Source organism: Perognathus longimembris, chromosome 8 (genome assembly GCF_023159225.1).
Source record: "Perognathus longimembris pacificus isolate PPM17 chromosome 8, ASM2315922v1, whole genome shotgun sequence".
In the NCBI taxonomy this organism is placed as follows: Eukaryota; Metazoa; Chordata; class Mammalia; order Rodentia; family Heteromyidae; genus Perognathus; species Perognathus longimembris.
The window spans coordinates 2,432,087-2,452,064 of NC_063168.1; the positions used below are offsets into that span (position 1 = coordinate 2,432,087).

Consider the following 19,978-nt stretch of genomic DNA (forward strand, 5'->3'; position numbering starts at 1 on the left):
TCCCCGCGCGGGCACAGCTCCGGATCCGCGCTCACGGCGCTCCCCGCGCGGGCACAGCTCCCTGGATCCACGCTCACAGCGCTCCCCGCGCGGGCACAGCCCTGGATCCGCGCTCACGGCGCTCGATTCAACCCGAGCTCACGGCTTCCTCTGCCGAGCGCCTCCCAGAAGCAGTGGTCCACCGGTGCTCGGTGCTGTTGCGCCTGGGGCCTGCGTGGTCCTGGGCTGGGTGAGCCCGGAGGCCGCCTCGTTGCTCCTGGGGGACCGGGCGTCCCTTGCCTCTGCTCCCCAGCCTGGCAGTTGAAGGCTCTGCACGTGGGGGGCGTTTGCTGGGTCGTCGCCCCCTTCTGCTCCTGTCCCCGGACACGGGGACGGAAGATGTGTTTGTCCTCAGACGTCGCCTGCGCTGGGGCTTGAAGCGTCCTGGTGTGGCCCTCAGACGGCCCTGTGCGCGCGCTGGCTGGCGGTCCCACAGGCGGCAGCCACGACACCCGCGGCGTGAATGGGGGTGAATGGGGGTGAGTGGGGGTGAATGGCCTCTTCCCACCTTGGATCGGCGGCAGCCCGGCCTACCACACGAGACGCTTTCCTCATGGTACTGAGCTGTGGTTTTATTTTGAACAAGGCTCTTTCAAAGCTGTTAACCTTCAGCCCTGAGTTATTCTCACCCAGAGGGAGCAAGTCATTTTGAAAGCTAAATCAAAATGCAGCCATCTCGTGTGTCACGGGATCGACACCGCTGCAGGGGTCTCCGACACGAAGCCCGTGTCCTCCCGCCTTGCAAGGAAGGGAAGGGAGCCCGAGGGGGGCTCCCTGAGCTGGTGTTGGTGGGCGCACTGAGGGGGAGGGGCCTTGGGAGTTTGTCACCAGGGCCGCGACCCGCCCGCCTGCGCGGCCCAGAGCAGCGAGCGGGAGCCGGATGCCGCCCTTACCGTCTTCCTTTGCGCTGAAGTTTCCACCTGGCGAATGAGCCCCACCCTAGAGGGGGCCCCTCAGGATGAGTCCAGGGCTCCGGAACCGTTGAGTCCTCCGGCAGTTCCCTGAACAGTTTCTCTGTTTCTCCGAGATAGAGAGAGAGAGAGAGAGAGAGAGAGAGAGAGTGTATGCACGTGCGCACGTGCTGTGTATATTTGTTGGTGTGCTGGTACTAGGGCTTGAACTCGGGGCTTGGGCCCTGCCCTGTAGTTTATCCACTTGAGACTGGCACTCTGCCACTTGATCTCTGGCCCTGCTTCTGGGCTTTTGTTGGTTAGAGATGGTATTACAGATCCCCCCCCCCCCCCCCCGGGCTGGCTTTGAGCAGCCTCCTGGGTAGCTAGGGTTCCAGGCCTGGGCCACCGGAGCCCTGTCAGGGAGAGGGGCGTGTGTGTGTTCTTTTCTCTGCTCTCTTCTTCCCAGGCCCCCTATGGAAGAAGGCATTGACTCGTGTGTATGTGTGTGTGTGTGTGCGCGCGCGCGCACGCTCACTGGGCACTCACCGCGAGGTCACAGTGTTTGTATCTAGCTCAGTAACTCAGGCACCCTGAGGCACAGTGGCGAGTCAGTCACTGCGTCACTTTATTTAGCTTTTCAGGGCAAATTACCCCAAACCACTGGTTTCTCAAATAAATTACAGCTAGCAGAAATTCACCCTTGAGCGAGTCTGAAACCTCTCTTCTGTCAATGAACGTAGGTGGGGCACAGTTCTTTCTTGTCTACCGAGTTTATTCTTTGTGCTGCTCCTTCCCCCCCCTTCCCCCCCCCCCCCCCCCCCCCGTAATCCTAGCTACTCGGAGATCTGAGGATCTCAGTTCAAAGCCAGCCTGGGTAAGAAAGCCTGTGGCGCTCTTGCTTCCAATTAATCACCAGAGAACTGGAAGTGGAGCTGTGCTACAAAGTGGTAGAGCGCCAGCCTTGAAGAAAAGAGATCAGGGGCAGGGTCCAGGCTGCGTTCTGAGTTCAAGCCCCATGATCTACACCCCCCATGATCTACGCCCCCGCAAAATAGGAATGAACTGAACAGCCCTGCTTTTGTCGTTGCAGGTATTTTTGAATGATTACCAAGCAGCCGAAGACCAGCCCCAAATGGTTATCTTACGACTGTTGCGTTACATCGTCCGCCTGGTGTGGAGAATGCATTGATGGGGCGTCCCTCTGCGGGGCGAGCCTCGCGCAGACGCCCGGTCTCCCGCCTTCCTGGCCCCGCGCCACGCGCCCGGAAGACCTCGACACCATGTCGGATGTGGACTCGGGCCTCCCCGTGGGTGGACCCACGCAGGATTTCCATGGGAAGTTAGTTGTGAATGTAAACGGAGGAGGACGCTTCTCTTTGTTAATGTACCGATCGTGGTTCTTTGGAGCAGGATGGTGCACCGGAACGGTGTTTACATGTTGGGGGGTTGGGGGTCCATCTCTCATAACAGTTGGTTTGTTTTCCAGAAGGAAGTGGAAACTTTGTGAACCATTTTTGTACTAATATTTTAAGGACCTATTGCCTTTTCTCAGAGGATGGTGTTAGCCCTGCAGTGGAAACTGAGCCAGCTAATTTATAAAGCTGCCTTAGTTGATTTTTAGAGATTACTGTAAAGCATTTTTAACCGGGGAGAGGCCTGCGCCTCCCTCCCTTCCCTGCCATTGCCTCTTGGAGCTTTTTTTTTTTTTTAAACCAAAAGAGTTCTTATGAAATGAATGAATTAAAGGGGCAAAGGGTCTATTGCTTTGTAAATATTTAATTACCTACTTTACTTCAGTTGCCTTGGTGGTGAACCTTCCGGTTGTGTCTGCTCTGTGGGAGGCAGGCTCTGTCTGGGGTGTACACACTCGCAGGGAGGTGGATTCCGTTCGCGCGAGATCGGTCCCGCCCCGTGGCTCTGGCCCGGCCCGGTGGCCTTGCTTGGTTCCGGCACCTCTCGTGTCCTGCTCTGAGCAGCAGTGTCAGCCACTGGGAGCTGTCGGCCCTGCTGGTGGCGGGGTTTCTTACCGCATCGAGTCCCAGGCGGTCCCCATTCCCTGTGCCCTTGTGGAGATTGACCCAAGCCACGGGCTGGTGGTGGCCATTTTCCAGGCAGCCCATCTGACCTGTGAAACCTGCACCTCCCCTCCTCCCTCCTCCTCCTGCCCGCCTCTCGGAAGGAGAGGCTGCCCTCTGCTTTGATCAGTCGCATTGAACCAGCTCCATTCGGCAGAGTCTAGCACGCCCCCCCCCCCCTTTCAGCCTGTGCAAAGATGGCCACTTGTTCTCCCATCTTAACCAGACTACCTGGGCCTCTGACTCCGCGGGGAGCCCTTTGCCTAGCCCCTTGGGATCACGCGCAGGAAGTGTACAGTCCACAGTCATTTCAAAAGCAAGCAGGGCCGGGAGCGGCCTGTAGTGGAATGCCCGCCTCCAGCACGCATAGCCCCTGGTTCAATTCCCACCACCACCCAGAATCAAACAATACAAAGCAAGCGAGCAACTGGAGGAAGAGCAGGAGCTTGAACCCTGTTCCTTGTCATCTTTGAAAACTGTCGTGATTAAACAACAAGCATGTTCTCAAAGAAATACATGAGATGTCAAGCGAGTCAGCATTGCCAACAACAACTGTATTTTTGCCCCATAGAAAATCAGTGTTTTCATATAGTAAGTTAAGCGGGATCCCATTTGTTTGTATCTCCCTAAGTTTATATGTATATATGTGTGTGTATGTGTATATATATGTACGTATGTATATATTGTCTCTGCTTTTTCCTTTAAGTAGAGATCATTTGATTCCAAATAGTCTTCCTTCTGAAACATTCTCTTTTCCCTAGGATCTTCTTGGGGTTTTTGAATACTCTGAAAGCTGTGTTGGAGCTCAGCTTGTGTATTTGATGTGTCTTGAATCCACTTGTGGGGTCCCGCGCAGCGCGTGTGCGCACATACACACACGCACACACACACACACACACACCAAAGATGTATTTGGTTCTGGGCCACACACCGCCCCCCCCCCCCCAGGACCTCCGTGCTATGTGCCAGTCTCTCCGACTGGAGCACTTTACTTCTCCTCAGCTCTGACCTCCATGGGGGTGCAGGCAGCCTGGTGGGGGGCTGGGGGCTGGGGCGCATGTACCCCCTCACTTGCTTACCTTGAGCTTCCGGGCCAGGAAGCAGCAGCTGGTAGGAAATGAGCAATTCTATGAATTATAGACGTATTAAGGACCCGGATGCTGGCACCAGGATTTAGAGATGACTGGATGTCTCTGTACTGTACGTGTTGATTAAAAGCCTCCCCCGGAAGGCATGCCCACCTGCTAGGTATGCCTGTCCTTTCTGCTACGTTTTAGTTGTTTTTTTTTTTTTTTTTAGAACAGTAACTAGTTCCCTTTAAAAACAAACAAACAAAAAAAAACCAACAATGCGGGTTTTGTGCCTTGACAACCTCTCTGCCATGTGAGGTTTGTAAAAAGTGCCCTGTAACTTCACACTGAGATGCAATAAACACACAATGACTTCCTGACCAAGTCCTCGCTCTCGCAGGGAGGGTTGGGGGGAGGGGGTGCTTCGGGAGAAAACAACCTAAAACTCATTCAGTTTTTAAAGTACACAGTGGAATGCAATTTCTCCTTGTTTTCCCTTCATAATATTGTATATATCTATTTATTAGATTAGGTCATATTTTACTTACCAACTGAGCCAAATGTCTGTGCAATTGTGTCTCCTGTACTTTTCTTGTAAAATTTTGTACAGTATAATTGAGTAAAAGAAAAAAAAAATCACTGTTTTTTAAACTTTCCCAAATCGAAGACTGTAAATAGTGTAGATTCTTTTTCTGTGTCATGTGTCCTACTGTTTCATAATGCTGTAACTTGTAGAAATGTTGTATATTTATTTTCTGCTTATTTAATGTCTCTAAGCCCTTGAAAGTGTTGCTGTCCTGATCCCCGTGGCCCTGCCCATCTCACCGTCGCTTCCTCTCCCGGGGTGGGAGGCCGGGACCTGTCAGTTCCTGGGGACAACCTGGTCTTCCTGGAGAGGCCCTGGCTGCCATCCCCGGTGCCGTTCAATCCTTGAGATGAAATTTGTGTTTAGCTGTCGATGAGAAAAACGTAAGTCCCACAGGCTATAAGATTCTTCTCTGAAAATAAGGTCCGGCGATGTTCTGTTTGTTCCAAAGTAGCTGGCTTCTCAAAGAAGCACATTGGCTAACTCCAGGGTGTGTCTTTTTAAAAACTGATTATCGACCAGTGAGAAAGGTTGTTTCATGGACAGTTGATCCGCCAGGGAGGAGAAGGGGACGGGCACCCCCCTCCCCCAGACCCTCGGCACCTGGTGGAGAAGGGGGGTCTTATTCTCACCGTGTGGCTTCCTATGCCTTGAAGCGTGGGCTCATTACCTCTAGTCCCTGCATTTGGGGAGTCTGCTGCTTTGGGCTCGTGCCCCTGCTCCGCACCCGCGTGCGGGGCTGGGGCACAGGGGACGCTAGAGCAGGGTGAGCAAGAAGACCAGACTCCCAGCCGAGTAACTTGACTACTTTCCTGTGGGGATTTCGGCCTTGATGAGCTGGCGTAGATTGTGTGTCCAGGTTCAGTGGCCGCTGGTGGCTGTATCCGAACCTGTCAGGTACCCGTTCTGAACAGCACTGACCTGCCCGTCCTGACCCCTCTGACGTGTTCCCCGGGACCCAGCACGTGTAGCGTCTCTATTGCAGTTTCCCTGGCTTCCTTGTGTTTTGCACTGACGAATTTTGACAGGGTAATTGCCACTTTACTTGTGCAATACTGCTGTAAATAACTGCAGATTTTTTTAAGAAACTCGATCTTTTATGTTCCTAATGAATTTTATATAAATAAAACTTTGGACTAGTTTTGGTGAGCCGTCTGGTTTGTTTCCACACGTGGTGGGGAATGGGCTGGCGTTAGGTCCAAGCGTGGCCCTGATGGTCAGGATGGGCGTGCGGGGCGGTGCTTCCGCTCGGAGAAGAGTTCCGGTCCTCTACTGAAGAAGCCGACGGTGCTTCCCATGGGAGGTGACCCGTGTTCCTGGTGGAGGGCCAGGTGCCCTGCCTGGCGGGGCAAGTGTGGCAGCACGGAGGGGGGAGGGGTGAATGGGGGGCTAGGGAGCCCCTGGGTGCCGTTGGCCCCGCCCACCGCCCTCCCCTCGGTGGAAGGGCTCACCTGCAGCCCTGCTCAGAGCCCAAGGCCACCACCGAGGATCTTGGCGCGGGCTGAGCGTGGCCCCGCCCGCCCCAGCGGCTGGGAGGACCGAGTGAGCACTGCGGGTGAGTGTGAACTGAGAGGGAAAGGAGGGGTACAAGGCGTGAGCGGCCCGGTGCGCGGGCGCGGGCTGCGGTGCTGGCTCTGGGTCCGAGCTTAGTTTGGGAACCTGTGCGTGCTCTTAATTGAGCGCTTCGTAAACACGGCCTTGCAAACGTGGATTAACTCGTGTATTTCAAATTAGGTTTCTTTCAGATCAAGTTGTTTTGGCTGCCACCCCCCCCCCCCCATTTTTCCTCCTCACCAGAGTAGGAATTTAGATCTTTCCAAACTCCTTTATCTGCACGTGTGTGCGCGTGTGCGTGCGTGTGTGTGCATAGATCCTCTATAAAAGCTCTGGGTGGTTCTAAGACTAGGTCATGGGTCTTTCTAGAGGAACGCCACTTGATTCTAAGCGATGCAGCGGGAGCCAGGACGCGGGGGTCGGTCGGTGTGTGGGCGTCCGGCCCTGGCAGTGGTTTGGGAGGGCGGGGTGGGGCCCCCCGCTGCCCAGATGGCGCGTGGTGCGCGGGCCACACCGCGGGTGCCCCGTGGGTACGGGTCCGCGTGGAGCCCTGGCGCGGGGTCAGCGTGTGCGGGGGGCCCGGGAGCCGAGTCCTGGCTCCGTGGGCACGTCGGCAGCGGTGCCCAGCTGCTCGGGCACGGTTGCCGGGGCCGTGCGGTTTTTGATGGAGTTTCTCCTTCTCACATCGATCGGATCTCTGTTCTTGCAGTCTGCTGCTCCGCCTTCCCCTGACGTGCTAGAACGTCTCAGGGTGTGCAGGGACGCTCGGGGTGCGGCATAGCACGCCCCGTGTACCCACAGCCGCCCCCCGAGTTACAGTAAGGTAACTAGCAAACAGTAGCACAGACCCATCTTCCTTGCATGCGCTTTTGCAGGGTTTTTAAATATTAGCTCAGTTATGGGGGGGGGGGAGCTCATTGTCAAATTTCCACACACGTCTACAAGGTATCCCAACTAATCCTCCCCTCTCTCTCACGCTTCCTGTGCTGCCCCCACGGCCCCTAACCGATTTCAGCAGTTTCCTTGTTCTATCTCTACAGCTGCACATCTTTATTCACTGTTACCGGAACTCCTGCATCCTCCTCGTTAACCCAGCCCCCTCGCACACCTCGCACAGAGTCGGGGCTCTTTACCTGCCACCCTTGCCCTTATCCATCAACAGCTTTCATTGAGGGTCCTTCGGACTCTGTCCCATAAATACTCGCCGTGTATTTGTTGCAGAATTATTCACCCTCTCTTTTTTCTTTTTCCCTTCTTCCTTCCCCTTCCCCTAAGTAGCCCCTTAGATTCATTCTATGTATATCCTTACGTGTAATTCTGGGTAGGATATGCACATATATGTATATACACAGTATATGTATTTTGTACACATGTGTATTGTGTATATGTCCATGGTTATGTGTATTTTCAGGTTAGCCTCTGTATATGAATGAAACTACAATTTTTTGAGCTTGACTTGTCTCACTGAATATGATGTTCAACAACTGCATCCTTTTTCCTGCAAATAACACGACTGCATTTTTATTATGGCATTGAGATCCACATATATCCATACGTATATATATGTATATATAATGTATACACACGGACACATATATCCAAAATCAGCTTTATCCACTCATCTGTTAAACACCTCAGCTGATTCCCTCCTTTGGCTAATGTGACCAGTGCTGCAATAAAGGTAGAGGTCTTTGACGCAGCGCTCCCCTGGCGTTAGGAAGCCCCTCCGCCCCGCAGGGCTGCCCCCCCCTTCTTGCCCCAGGGCTGACCTCCGTTCTGAGATTTGCTTTTTTCCTCTGCCATCAATGAGTTTTGCCTGTTTCTGAACTTAATGTGAGGAGAAGCGTATGTCATTGGTGCCTGGCTTCTTGTGATCCACATGCGCTGCTCTGGCCCCCGTTGCGCTCGTCAGCCATCCTAACGGATACCCGAGCTGCTCCAGCGAGCGTGGTTGTATTTGGCTGAGTGTCTGAGCTTTACAAAAGGCCTCTCCGAGGCAGATGGCTCCGTCCTGCCTACCTTTCTGTCCTTTGTGTCATACGGTTTAGGACAACTTCACTAGGCCAAACTTTGAAATAGACAGTGCGGTGGAGCTTCTCTCCTTCGGCTGGGTGCACCTGGGATTGATGGCGGAATGAGGCACAGTTTGAATCCGTCGCCACCCCCCCCGGGATCCAGCCCTGTCTCCCTTCTTCCCTCCGACAGGACCTGTGGCCAGACACGGGTCCCAGAGCAGACATTTCGCAGCCTCTGTGTTTCCCAGGGAGGCTTTGTCGTCTCCGTTGTTTCAGTGCTTTCAAGTCCTTGCCTTTGTCCCGGCCCTTGCTGGCTCGCTTTCTCCTTCCCATGCAGTGCGCGATTCACCGACGCTACTCCAACGCTCTTTTGGGGTCTTTCCTGGAATTATCACCACGCACTGAGGTGGGGAGCCCATTGCTAATCTCTAAGTGCTCTCCAACGCACGCGACATTTTTACTCGTGCTTTTAGTTTGGGATTGGTGTGCTTGCGGTGTGTGCTTGTTTGCTTTTGCGGTTTTTGTTTTGTTTTCTGTGGACGCTGCACACGGCCCAGCCCCCCTGGCAGGGCACATCCGGAGGTGGGGGGGGGTCCCCTCGGTCAGCCGCCCATCACTGAAACAGCCCACAGTCCAGGAGTCCCAGGCTAGCTCCGTATTCCAAATAAAAGAATACAGAGACGTGGCAGAGGGCAAAGGAAAGAGACGATTACATGGCACTTGGGAAGACAGTACGTCTTCACACCTCTTAGGTTTCAGGTTAAATACGGAGACCTGGGGACAGACGGACGGACAGAGAAAGGTATGCTCGTGGAGACCATCTCAAGTCTCAGGCATAACTTGGTTGACCATTAGCTCAGTCTTTGTCCCGGGAGGAGGTCTGGAGAAATGTTATCACTTTACGACTGGCACAGATCAGGAACAAGGTGGTCTCTTGGGTTCTGGGGTGTTTGCTTTACGATAGCGAGGAGACATTGGCTGCCTGGGGGGGCCTCTGCTTTCCACTCAAGATGGTTATCAAGGGGTCTGGTCTTTCTTGGTGACTGCAGCAGAGAATGAGTCAGACTCAAGGGCACAGATTCAAAGTCGGGGAACTTTCAGTTAATTCACAGGACCCAGCAAAAACATCTTTTAAGTTGCCTCTTACAACACCAGCAGCAGCTGCCTCTTTTGTCTATGAGCCCTGTGCCTGCCCTTCCAGAAAGTTCTCTGGTTAAATTAGCCAAGTTGGCTCCTGTTGCTGGCAGCTGAAATGCTGACTCAGCCCTACCTGTCAGAAGAACCAAATAAAAAGATTGCAGGAAGTCTTCTGAGCAGCACGAATTCTGGAGACGCAGAGCCAGGGCTGGTGGTGAGAATTCCCCGCTGGGTGTGCTCAGAAAGGATGTGTTACAGAGGTTAAACAGCAGCACAAACGCCCGTGTCTGATCTCTTCCGATACCGTCGGCTCCTTGGGCTCCTTTTCCTTGAGTTCTGCCCGTCCTGAGATGTCTCGCAGTCCTCCAGAAAGTTTATTTCTGAGAAGGTTGGCGACAGCGTTCTGGGAATGTTGTCGCTGTGTCATACATATTCCCCGTGGGAAGACAACACTGGTAACTTCTTGGCCCCACCTCCTTAAAGCAAATTGGGAACGATTAGCTTATATCGAGGGGCTAAACGAGACCAGACTTGGTCCTAAGAGCAGATGGGTCAGGCCTGTGATCCTAGCTGCGGAGGAGGCTGAGAGCTGAGGACCGCTGCTGGAAACCAGCGTGCGCAGGCAAACCCCGAGACTCCAGTTCACCGGCAAGATGGAAGTGGAGCGATGGCTCAAGTAGGAGAGTGCCAGCCTTGAATGAAAAAGCCAGGCAAGAGGCCCTGCCCCAGTACTGGCGTGCGCACACGCGCGTGTGCGCACACACACACACACCCCATAAAGGTGTCAGTGACGTTGCACTGTGCACTCGCAGAGTAGACACCAGAGAACCTGTGCGGGATAGATGAGAACAACAAGCACGCTTGCACACGCGTGTGCCCGCGCACACTGAACCAGGGATACGCTGCGGAGGCTGCGTGTCTGGAGGGCTCCCCGTGGGTGAGCAGAAGGGCCGCGCTGAGATTCTGTGCCTTGGTCCAAACCTACCCGGAGGGGACAGCTAAGTACATCCGGGTCGCCATGAGCTGCGGGGCCTCACCTCGGTCCCCGACTCCCCGGCTAGTCCTATACTTAGCTCATGCCACGTTTCCTGTCGGTCCCGTACTTCCTGTCTAGTATCCTACTTCCTGTCTAGACCTACATTGCCTGTGAATTCTCTCAGTGAACTCCTCCCGTTGACCTACCCGTTGTGTCTGGAAGGAGGTGCCGCCCTCGCCCCCAGCTTGCTGCCTCAGGTGGTTTCCCAGTGGTTCACGTTTAATGTCGTGTTAGTGGGGCGTCCTGGTGCCGGGGCTAGAGCATGGGTTCAGAAGGCTCCGGCCGTGTCTGCCCAGCTAGGGTGACCGGGACCTTCGCATCCACTGGGAAGCAAGCTCGCCCACTCGAGTGACGTGTGGTCCTTGAAATCTTTGCTCCCCGGGCCTCCTGGAAAGAGGAGATGCTTCAAACCCAGAACCTTTCAGCATCTAACACCCCACCCTAGAAGCCAGGCAGGCCTGCGCTCTGGGGCCACGTCCTAGCTGGGTCCAAATAGTCCTTCAGCTTGCCTTCTGCTAGTCCCCATCTGTGAGCTTTGGGGTCCAGGTCATGGAGTCCTTCATGCACCCCATTCAGCAGCAAGGGCTGGGTCGATGCCACAACGCAGGCCACCCCAGAAGCTTCCATTCTTTGGAGAACTGGGGCTGTCCCAATTGCCTCTTTATAAAAGAACATACTCAGGGACTGGCGCCAGGAGCCCACGCCTGTAACCCTCGCTACCCGGGAGGCTGAGGTCTGAGGATCAGGGTTTGAAGCCATCGGGGACAGACACATCTGTGAGACTCTTATCTCCAGTTAAGCACCCAGAGGCCAGAAGCAGAGCTGTGGCTCAGGCGGTAGGCTTTAGCCTTGAGTGAAAAGGCTCAGGGAAAAGACCCGAGCCCCGAGTTCAACCCCAGGTCAGGCACCAAAACAAAGTAAATCAATTCGGTCAGATTACAAGGTAGAGTAAACTGAAGCTGCTTTGACCCCTGGACGGCACTTGAAAGGCTGTCTGGGGGAGGAATCGGCCTTCTACCAACTTCAGTCGGCACGGAGGAATATTGTGTCCGACGCACTGGGCGGGAAGACTCGCGTCTGTCTGTTGACTTTTGCGTCTGGTGTGTGTGTGTTTGGGGGGGGGGGGTGAGATCAACGGGTGCCTGACGGAAGGAGACAACGCAAGGTGCAGCAAACAGGGAAGGTGTCCTGGAGACGCTCTCCCCGGGGCCTGAGAACGGACTGATCTCCTTCCAGAGCTCAGGACGGCCAAGGAGCAGCTAGGGAAAGAAGTCCGCACGGAGGGGCCCGAGACACGGCCGTGCCCCGTTCCCGGCGGGCAGGCGCCCCCGCAGGGCTGGGCGTGGGGAGCGGATGGATGTGTCCCGGGGAGGGGGCCGCCCAGACCCCCGCACAGAGGGGGGTCTCCTGTCACAGAAGCCGCGTCGTCTGACAGAGAGCACCTCAGCAAGGTCCCCCCCGAGCCCCCGAGGGGACATGATGACCGACGGCCTTACGAGGACTTGGGGTCACAGGTGTGAGCCACCAGCTCCCATGTTGGGATTTTCTTCGGCTTCTAGAGGGTGCTTTAGGACCGTCGAGGTGAAATGTGTAGGTGATATTACTGATCATACATTGACTGTCCGCGGGGAGTGGAGGCTCTGCTCGCACGGAGGAGGGGCGGTAGCGCGTTCCGTTCTCATCCCTGCCCCCCCAGGAGCCCGGGAGAGCGGCAGCGGGTGAGTCAGAGCCCGCTGCCCACAGACCTCAGGGCGGGCAGGGCGGGAGGGGGGAAGGGCAGGGGAGGGCAGGGGAGGGAGGGCAGGACTCAGCGTGTGGCGGGTCAGGTCACGGGGGTGCGAGAACTGTGTCCGTCGCGGCTGGAGGGGTGTGGGGTGCAGGAGGACCCCAGCGTGGAGGATGGGGTGGCGATCCTTCTAGAAGCCGGGTCACGGAGCACGGAGAGCACTTCGCCTTCAGAGCTGAGAGCGTGCAAGGGGAGAATGTGGGTGGAAGCTGGGAGCTGCACTCCCCACGGGGAGCCCCTCCAAGAATGGGGGAGCCCACTCCAGGTCCCCTTCAGCCTGCTCCGAGGTGACTGCAGGGGCCCCGCCCCGCCAGCCTTCCCGGAGGGGTGGGGCTCCGGCTGGGCCCAGCCCCGGTTCCTGGTTCCTCAGCTGGCTGTGACCTGGGCCGCACCAAGCTCGGAGGGGTGCGTGTGTGTGCGTGTGTGCGCGTGCGCGTGCGTGCTGGGACTCCGGGCTTTGTCACTGTCCCGTAGCTTGTGTGCTTCAGGCTGGTTCTCTACGACTTGAGCGGATGCTCTGCTTCCGGCTTCCGGGTGGTTCATGGTGTAAGAGCGTCGAGGACTTTCCTGCCCGGGCTGGCTTTGAACCTCGACCCTCCGATCTCAGCCTCCCGGGAAGCTGGGGCGACAGGCGGGAGCCCCCGGCGCCCGGGCTCAGGAGGCAGCGTTGGCCACTTGCGGAGGGGCAGGGGAGCGCGGCGTGCTCAGATGGCGCTGGTCTCCCAGCTGGAATCGCATCTCAGTCCTCTGAGCCGCCTGCTGCGACCTTCCCCAGGAGACGAGACCCGGGGCCCGGCGCCCACTGGGAGCCCCTGCCCCGGCGTGCTCGCAGCGGCCCCGGGGCAGCAGGGAACAACTCCCGCCCTCCTCCCGGGGAGCGGAGGGGGCCCCGCGACCCCTGTCTGGGGGCCCTGGGGACCAGGCTGCTGGGAGCTTTTGCTCAGAGCCTCCAAGTGACCTCGTAGGTCACAGCCCTGTGGACTGCACCTGGGTCCCACGTGAGGCTGGCCGGCGGCCTGGCAGGGACATGAGAGTTTAAACAAGACTGAAGGACACAGACAGACTAGCCGGCAGTCTGGCAGACGGACTGACAGACAGACAGACAGACAGACCAGACCGCCTGGGGCGCAAAGGAGGACACTTGTCTCCCGTGAGGGAAACTGCATGTGTAACCAGTGTGGAGACTACTTGTGAGCCAGGCACTATCGTGTGTGTGTGTGTGTGTGTGTGTGTGTGTGTTTATTCATTTTAAACCCACTCACCAGGAGAGGCGGCCGTCACTATTATAAAATTGGACAAAAGTGACCTTTCTCCAGACATGACCGTGGAGGGGTCCTCGGGCCCCGGGTGACAGTAAGGGTGGGGCAGGGAAATGGTCACACATGAGACGCAGAGCAGCCTTGTTGGGGATTCTTCACGGTTTCATGTCTCGGGCCTGATTCCGGGCTCTTTGAAGAACAGAAGGACCATGTGAAGAGGGGGCTTCCTTTTGAGGAAACATCAGATACCCCTCCAGGCTCCGAGAGACGGAATGCTTCGCCCGTCCGTGTTCCCAGAGGCCCGGACGCTTCTGCTTCACGTCTCTCGTGACTGAAAATGGCTTCTCCGCCTTCCTGTTGGCGAGCGTCCAGAGGGCAGCGAGCGCGGCCCAGCGGCCACCTGCGGGCGGGAGCCACCGTCCTCGCGGCTTCTAGCCTGGCCCTCGGTGTGCCCGCCACGCCCAGCCATGGACACTGAGCTCCGGGGAAGCCTGGCTCACCCCCCCCCCGCTCCTCCCCCCCACCCCCCACCCCCCCCATCCCATGCCTGGCCTGGGCAGAGCTGGGCGGAGGTGTGGCCACAGAAAGGACTCTCCCCCCTCTGATAATCTCACTACAAACACACAGAGGGCGGCGGGTGGGGGGGGGGGGGACCCATGCCTCTGGCCTTACCACGCGCGCCCATTCATGGAGTTGCACATTTCGGTGCCTGCCGTCGATCTCTGGATTCATAAATGAACCGCAGGAAATGGAAAGAGGCCTCCTTCGCTTTGTTTCCCTCGCGTCTTCCTGGTCTGCTTGTCTGTCTTCGCGAGGCTGAAGGGGGGGGGGGTGGGGGGGGCAGAAGCTGAGCGGACGCCGGGGGTACTCAGTAGACACCACATTAAAGCGAACCGTGGGGATGGCTGGGAGGCAGAGCCTGGGAGAGAGCAGGGGAGGGGTGATGGTGTCGAAAAAGAAAGGTGCTCTTTACCTAACTCGGGTAACGGTTACCCCCGTCCTTCACCTTTATGAGAATCAAAACAACAACAACAGCAGCAGCGTCTCAGGGATCCACCCATCCGCGCTCTGGAGACCAGACAGCCCGGGGGGAAAACCCTTCCCGGCCTCTCCTCGCTTCTGGGGGCTCCAGAACGTTCCTTGGCGTGGGGCCGCTCCTGTCTCTCCTGCCTCTCTAGTGTGGAATTTTCCTCTTCTGTCTTTTCTTTTTTAATATAAGGACATTTGTCACTTGGAGCACGCAGGGGGCTCTCAGCTCAACACCCGGCTTCTTCACATGGTCGGGACCTTTTCCTAAGGAGAGTCACATTGGGACATGACCTGCCTCTGAGGGGGGCCACAGCTCACCCCGAGGGGTCTGCCTGCCCCCAGGGACGCTGTTCTCTCCTTGCATGCTTGGGACAAGACTCACCGAGCTAAGGAGGGGCCGCCCGCCGCCCTGGGGGCCCGTCCTGCTCGCCAGCCCGGGGGAGGGGGCCTCCACACCCAGGTCAGGCTGACCCCAGGTGCACCTGCCGGAGGGCGGGGGGCAGAAGGGGGGGCGGGGGGCGGAAGGGGGGCGGAGGGCAGGGGGCGGAGGGCGGCCTCATCGCCCACCCCACCTCCCCAGCCTGCCCCCATCCCACCGGCTCTGCCGGCCCGGCTCCTGGGCTGCCTTCTCCTCCCTCTCGAGTCTGCGTCCTGGCTTCTCCTCCCTCCGTGTCCAACCCCCGCGTCGCGGCTCCCCGCGGCAAAGCCGGGGCTCCCAGTCCCCCGGCAATCCACGCCGCTCCCGCCCGACAACTGGCACCGCGAAACAAGGCCTCGCGCGGGGGGCAGAATGCCCGCCCGGAGAGCACGGGCCCCGGAGCTCCCAAACACTCGCGACACGCACGTGTGTGCACACACTCGCACGCTCGCACGCACACCGAGCTTTCAGACACGGCTGCATTCCCGCTTCGCCCATCGCCACCTCCAATCCGGCCTGGCGGCCAGCCTCCGCCCTCGCCCTCCGCGGGGGGCCCTCTCCCCACTTTTCAGGGGCGTCTTATCGTGTGACACCCCCCCCCCCGCTTGGCAGGAGTCCCTCCCATTGTCCACGGAGAGCGCCCCGCAGGCTGGGAGGGGACGCGGGGCCGTGTGTGCGAGTCACGCGCGTCGTCCTCCCTGCGAGTGTGCACGCACCCCTCTCCCCCCGTCTCCGTGGTCCAGCCAGGCGTCCCCAGGCCCCGGGCCGTCTGGGGCGGGCACCCACCGCCAGGGCCCTCTGCCCTCCTTCCCACGGGCCACAGGGCCCGAAACGAGCCCCGCGCGTCAGGAGCCCACTGGCCCGCTCTTATCACCAGCCAGCCAGAGGGCGGCTCAGCCAGAGGGGGGCACAGAGGGGGGCACAGTGGGGGGCACAGTGGGGGGCGTGGAAGCGCAGGGATCCCGGGGCCCGGGGCGGGCGGGGCGCCTGGCTTCGCCCCAGCCGGAGGGACGCCCCACCCCGCCCCACCCCGCCGCGCCCCACCTGCCTCGTGACCGGGCGGGCGCGGGGCTGAGGGGAGGCAGAGGTCAGCCGGGGGGGGAGCCCCGGCCGGCGCCCTGGGAACGGAGCGTTCTGGGGGGGCTGAAGTACACAGATAAGGTGGAATGCACCTCTCCACACAGCGCGGCTGAGTGTGACTCGTGTGTGATAAGCTTGGATTTTAGGTCTTTAGGAGCAAACAAACAAACCATGAAGTGGCAAAGAGTTGGCCAACAGCCCAGAACAGGAGGCCTGCACCCAAAGGGAGGGAGAGGCCGGGCGGGGGGGGGGGGGGGGGGGGGGCGGGGAGGAGGGCCAGAGGGGGAGGGGCGCCAGGGCGTCTTTCCCTCTCCTTCTCAGCAAGACTAGCTTCATCTCCACGCTGGGCCCTGGGCACTGCACCGGCAAGGCTCGCTGTGACGAACGGGGACCGTGGCCCCCACAGTTGAATCACAGCGATACCTAACGTGCCAGGCAAGGTACCAGTGACCTCACACATACTGTCTAGATATAAAAAATAAAATTGGCCCGGCGCTGGTGGCTCACGCCCGTCATCCTAGCTACTCACGAGTCTGAGATCTGAGGATCAGGGTTCAAAGCCAGCCCGGGCAGGAACGTCTATGACACTATGACCTCCAATTAAGCACCAGAAAGCCGGAAGTGGCGCTGTGGCTCGAGTGGTAGAGAGCTAGCTTTGAGCTGAAGAGCTCCGGGACAGCGCCCAGGCCCAGAGTTCAAGCCCCAGGACTGATTTAAAAAAAAAAAAAAACAAGGACAAGAAGCTGAGATAGGATCATGAGTTTGAGGCCAGCTTGGGCTACACAGTGAGACTGTGTTCCAACAAAACAAAGCAAAACAAAGCAAAATCTTGTTTCTGTGTTTTTTTTTCTTTTTTTTGCCAGTCTTGGAGCTTGAACTCAGGGCCTGAGCACCGTCCCTGGCTTCTTTTTTGCTCACGGCAAACACTCTTTACCCACTTGAGCCACAGCGCCACTTCCAGCTTTTTCTGTGTATGTGGTGCTGAGGAATCGAACCCAGGGCTTCATGCACGCTAGGCAAGCACTCTACCGCTAAGCCACACTCCCAGCCCTTGGTTTTGTTTTTCTTTAGGAGAATAAAGTTTATGGGTTTCTGTATTTAGTAATGATATTGGTATTTTCACTTTGCCTTACCTACTATATGTTGAGTGTGCCAGTACTGGGGTTTGAACTCAGTTGTAGATAATAACAGGATACCATGTGATGTTTCAATAGAAGTGTACGCATTGCCACCATGGAGAAATAACAGCTGCTTGAGGACACAGGTGTGTGTGTGTGTGTGTGTGTGCATATGCATATACACACACACACGGGTACGTATATATGTGTAACCTGATTTTAAAATCAATTTGTTTTTAAAGTTACAAATAAAAATCTCATAGATATCTTGCTTACAGTATGATATTTTGAAATATGCACGCATTGTGGAAAGGCTGATTAACCTGTGTGTCACCTCACATCATCTTTCCTGTAGTGGTAACACTTAAAGTTCACTCTTAGCAATGTGAAATAAACAGTGCATTCGTGTGTGTGTGCGTGTGCGTGTGCGTGCGCGGTCTGGCACTAGGGCTTGAGCTCAGGGTCTAGGCGCTGTCCCGTAGCCTCTTCTCTGAGGGGTGCACTCTGCTGCTTGCGGCTCTCTAGTGGTGAACTGGAGATGAGAGTCGCGTGGAGACGGCAGGTTGTCCCGGCAGCCGCTGGGCCGCGGAGGCTCTCTGGCCTCCAGCCCTTGCCTGTGGCTTCTCCGGGTCACACACACTGGCCCCGGGAAGCCCCCTGCTCCGGTGCCAGGCACAGGACCCTCGCTAGACACCAGGCCGACGGGGCCTCTCCTCCATCCCCGCCTCCGCAAAACTGCCAGTAAATAAATCTCCTTTCATCATAAAATACCAGCACTGGGCATCTTATCACAGCCAAATGGAGCCCCAAATGGTTGGCTAACTCGTCCCTCCTTTCCGCAGCTCTTCCTCAAGTCTAGTGTTCCCTCTCTGCCGGCCACGGGAGACGTGACTTTGCCCATACCTCTGACAGAGCAGGTGATCAGGAGCAGTCCCTTCTCTGCCCTGGATAGCGGGGTGCAGGCCCGAGCCTGGGGGGCTGGCCCTCACTGCGGCAAGCGTCCTGTAGGGTTACCGGGGCCCCCTCTGCCCGCTCAGCGCCTCCAGCCAGGCCCCCCCGCCGGAACTCTCCGTTCTGCCTTGTGCTTCCCGCCTGGCACGGTGCCACGAGCCTCCGCTCACCAGCCCGGCTGGATCTGCGCCGCTCGGACCTCTCTGCACATTCAAAGGCTGCTCACGCCTGGGGAACCAGCTGGCTCCTCCCGTCACCCATCCACCCATTCATCCACTCATCCGTTCGCCTTCTCGAGCTCTCCGGGGATGCCGGTCAGGTGCAGTGCGTAGAACCAGCCTGGGCTAGAAACACTCATGGAGTCAGCTACGGGACTGGTGAGTCACCTGCCTGAGTTTCTGGTTGCTTCTCTGTAAGATGTGGTCTGCAGCTGGGCACCAGTGGCTCACGCCTGTAACCCTGGCAACTCAGGAGGCTGAGATCTGAGGGCCGCGGTGCAAGGCCCGCGCGGGGGGAGAAGGCGGGGAGACGCTTATCCCCACTTCACCAGCAAACACCAGACGCCGAGAAGCCGTTCGAGGGTCAGAGAGCCCGTCTTGAGTGGAAAAAGAGAAATGACAGTGACCTGATTCAAGTCCCAGTACTGGCACACGCACGCACGCGCACACACACACAGATCTCCTCCCCGTGAGCCCGTGAGCCGCAGAGGCAGCACAAAGCCTCAGAGACGAGCAGGGGGGAAATGACCCCAGCTGTGGGAGCAGAAGAGGGGTTCCATGCCGCGCGCACACACTAAATGACAGTCGTGGCTTTTTGTTTGGTTTCGTGCCTGTACTGGGCCTTGAACTCGGGACCTGGGTGTTTGTTTCTCTTGCTTTCTCCTGCCCAAGGCTGGCGTTCTACCACTTGAGCCACGGCTCCACTTCTGGCTCTTTGTGGTTAATGGGAGATAAGCGTCGTCCCACAGGCCAGGCCGGCTTTGAACCGTGATCCTCAGATCTCAGCGTCCTGCGTAGCTAGGGTCAGGGTGCGAGCCCGAGGTGCCCGGCTAAGTTTTGTTCTCATCTACCGCTTGTTTAGCCTTGAAACACAAGGCAGCTCAACTGCGGCCCGCAGGGGGGGCGAGACCCGGGGCCCGCCCGCCACCGCGTTCCAGAGCCGCCACCCCAAGTATAACGCCAAGAGCCAAACCGGGGCCGGGGGGTGGGGGAGACGCTCCGCTTCGCCTTCCTCAGCTCGGAAACCCTAGCCCGGGACACGACGGGGCGAAACTCGCACCTGGGCGGCCACGATCACACACTGCCTGAGCTGGAACACACGGACTTCTTTGCTCTGCAGTTCACGTGACCAAAGGAAGCGCCATTGCAGGCCTGGGGACCGGCGGGGGGGGGGGGGGGCCCTGCCCGGCCTCCGTAATTCCAGTAACATCAGAAGGAGCTAGCGGTATATGCCCGAGGCCAGCTTGGGGGCGGGGGGTCCCCTGTACTTTCCCCACATGTTGATGAGTCTGGAGTCGCCTCCTTGGACAGACCCCAGAAACCGCGCTGCCATCCCCCCTTCCAGCACACAGAGATCCTTCTAGTCCTCCTTTCCTGACGGTGGATCCGCGCCGCTGACCTGCGCTTGAGTTCACGCAGTGCAGTGCTGACCCCACGGCCGCGGCGCTTCTGGGAAGGGGTTGGCTCCTGAGGACCCGGCCCAGGAAGGGAGTCAGGGCCCTGGGCAGAGGAACCCTACGACCTGGCTTCACTTTGGGCCACTTGAGGACCAGGAAGTGGGACACTCCACGACCATGACGTCCCGTGTCACCACAGCCCGACAAGGGCGGAGGAAGAGACGGGGTGAAGTCAGTAAGTAAATCCGTCCTCCGGTCGGTGGTCTGAGGTATTTTTTTTCATAGTGACAAAAGGCTAAGCGTGACCATTTAATGCA

General features: G+C 57.8%; 1 protein-coding gene across 4 annotated transcripts in view; it reads left to right on the forward strand.

The window, feature by feature from the left end:
• The window catches only part of Bcl2l11 (BCL2 like 11), a 49,691-nt gene extending 31,185 nt beyond the window's left edge, over positions 1 to 18,506 (forward strand). For 3 of the 4 annotated variants that reach the window (XM_048352337.1, XM_048352339.1, XM_048352340.1), the window contains one exon: positions 2,023 to 3,093. In XM_048352337.1, the coding sequence (XP_048208294.1) occupies positions 2,023 to 2,121 (99 nt within the window). In that variant the 3' untranslated portion in view covers positions 2,122 to 3,093. Of the gene's footprint in view, positions 1 to 2,022; positions 3,094 to 12,923; positions 12,930 to 18,495 lie in introns of those variants that run through there. The other variant, XM_048352338.1, reaches the window with a different exon arrangement.
• The last annotated feature ends 1,472 nt before the right edge of the window (positions 18,507 to 19,978 follow it).